The 2,679-nt window shown below is 39.5% G+C and overlaps 1 protein-coding gene across 2 annotated transcripts in view; it reads left to right on the forward strand.

The window, feature by feature from the left end:
* Positions 1-2,107, forward strand: part of LOC132142892 (NACHT, LRR and PYD domains-containing protein 3-like) — a 125,239-nt gene extending 123,132 nt beyond the window's left edge. For both annotated transcript variants that reach the window (XM_059553085.1, XM_059553086.1), the window contains one exon: positions 1,319-2,107. In XM_059553085.1, the coding sequence (XP_059409068.1) occupies positions 1,319-1,884 (566 nt within the window). In that variant the 3' untranslated portion in view covers positions 1,885-2,107. The remainder of the gene's footprint in view (positions 1-1,318) is intronic.
* Positions 2,108-2,679: the final 572 nt, after the last annotated feature.

Genomic DNA, 2,679 nt, shown 5'->3' on the forward strand with positions numbered 1-2,679 from the left:
AGCAAAGTCAGATTGTGCAGAAGAATCATCTGTTTCCTGTGGTCTTGTCCTGGTGCTCCTCTGAGACAAGGTCTTTACAGGGGATCTGTATCTGGGGCTCTAGTTGTCCTGGTCTCCGCTGTCTTTCAGGGCAGTAGAGGTCCTTTCTAGGTGCTGATCCAGCATCTGGTCTGGATACGTACTGGATCCGGGTGACTGCAGTGACCCTCTGATCTGGATCTGGGGGCTACGGTGACCTCGGAATAAGAGAGAAACAGACAAATATTAGCGTAGATGCCATTCTTCTAATGATGTAGCAAGTACATAGTTGAGCAGAAGAGACTTGTTTCAGATATTATAAATCTTTGAGCAGGGCTCGTATTCACAAAACATTTGATCTTAGAACTTTTTACTGAGGAACAGAGAGAAGTCTTGAGCTCAGAGGAAGGGGGCGGGGCTAGGGATGATGTCAGCATGCTCATTAACTATGCACACAGTGATTGGCTGAAAGTCTGTCAGAGATTAATTCATAGAAATATTGTAGAGCACGGTATTATGTTGTCATATTCAAATAATGGTTTAAAAATAAATGTTAACTGTCACATTCAGATAAATATTTTAAAATGCTACACATTTTTTCCCGCTGCTGCAGAAAGCCTGCTATCATTCCACTTTAACACTGAAACACAGCTTTCACTATATTAGTGAAGACATCTGTGAATAGTGAGGAGATTCTGGACTTTACAAATATAAGCTGAGTCTGAAATCACTCACTCGTTCACTCGTTCACTAACTAAATTCACTGGGGTGGTGTTATTGTCATATGATCTTTTATATTACATCTACCTTATTTTAGAAAATAATATTACTAGCAATAACACTCAACATGACTTTATATTGTAATTATTACAATACTTTAAATATTACGTTGATTTGACATTTTTAAATTATCGTCAAATATTAAACTGAGTTATTGCCTACATAACATATTTTAATATCAATAATTGTGTGAAATAAACGTTAAAGCCGAAATAATAAAGATGTAAACATCATTTCTCCTTCAAACTCGCTCTCGCTTCCAGCTCGCCGCTTCTCCGCATTGGATTGTGGGAAATAGTGTGAAATCAGAATGAATTGTGGGTAAAAAGTAGTGGAGGAATGTAAGGAATGACGTGGTTCAATCAGAATTCAGACATCACTACAGAATGAGTGACAGCTGATCTAGTGCACTATATAGTGTATAGGGAGCGGTTTCAGACACAGCTCTAGTCAAAGCTGTAAACACACACACATCTTCAGTGTTGTGTTGTTCTTGATGTTTCTCTCTTCTTGTGTTCAGATGCCTGTGATCTCACACTGGATCCAAACACAGCACACACTCGACTCGTTCTGTCTGATGAGAACAAGAAGATCACACGTGTGAAAGATCCTCAGCCGTATCCTGATCATCCAGAGAGATTTGATGATGCTCCTCAGGTTCTGAGTGTTGAGAGTCTGACTGGACGCTGTTACTGGGAGACTGAATGGAGCGGTGCTGGTGCTGTAATATCAGTGTCATATAAAGGAATCAACAGGAAAGGAGGGAGTGACTGTGAGTTTGGATCCAATGACAAATCCTGGAGTCTGTACTGCTCTGATAACAGTTTATCTGTCCGTCACAATAATAACAACATTTTCAGTGGTAAATCTTTCATCCCTTCATCCTGTAAGAGAGTAGGAGTGTATGTGGACGTGTCGGCCGGCTCTCTGTCCTTCTACAGAGTCTCTGACACACACACACTCACACACTTACACACACACACACTCAAACACTTACACACACTCAACACCACATTCACTGAACCCCTCTGTGCTGGATTTGGGGTTTATTCTTATTCCTCAGTGTCTCTGTGTGATATTAAATGATAGAGAGACTCTTTCTGATGTTCACATGCACACATCAAATCTCACATCACTACATATCTATTCATTTTTAATTAGTTTTTCATTGTCATACAGAAGTTATGAATCTAGATCAGACACCCATACTGTTCTGAATCTTTAATAAACAGAGTAATATGTGTGCTTTAATATTTCTATTGTAAACTGCTCATCAGATGTAATAAAAGTCCATTAGTGACTCATTTGATCCTGAACTGGTTTTTGAATCCTGATGTGAACTGATGACAGTATGAATAATCATGAATGTGATTGAGATCAGCAGAATGAAACACAGAGGCTGAATTCAACACATTGGCTTCCTGTAAAGTTTAGAATTGATTTTATAATAGCTGTCTTTGTGTCCAAGGCTTTATCTGATCTTGCACCAAAATATAGTATAAATATAGTGAGCTTCTGATTCCTTACTCTCCTCAAAGAGCACTTCAGTCTAGTAATCAGCTAAGAGCGGGTTGCAGTGTACCAACCATTAAATGTGTGAGACACCAACTCCTCGTTTCCTATCTCTTCCTTTTAATTGGCTTACTGAGTTATCCGAGTCAAAGCGTTACAGTCTGTCGAGGGATGCAATTGATAAAGATTTCACGTGTATCCTCTTCACCTGATGTGAGCTTGGCTGTTCTGCATCTGGACTCATAAACTGATAATTGAAGATTTCCTGTGTATCCTCTTCGCCTGACGTGAACTCGTCCGCTTTGCATGTGGGCCAATTTTGGCTAAAAAGGGGGGTAATGTGTTTTATGAGATAGTGTTATGTTTTAA

This window comes from Carassius carassius, chromosome 6 (assembly GCF_963082965.1).
Source record: "Carassius carassius chromosome 6, fCarCar2.1, whole genome shotgun sequence".
Classification (NCBI taxonomy): domain Eukaryota; kingdom Metazoa; phylum Chordata; class Actinopteri; order Cypriniformes; family Cyprinidae; genus Carassius; species Carassius carassius.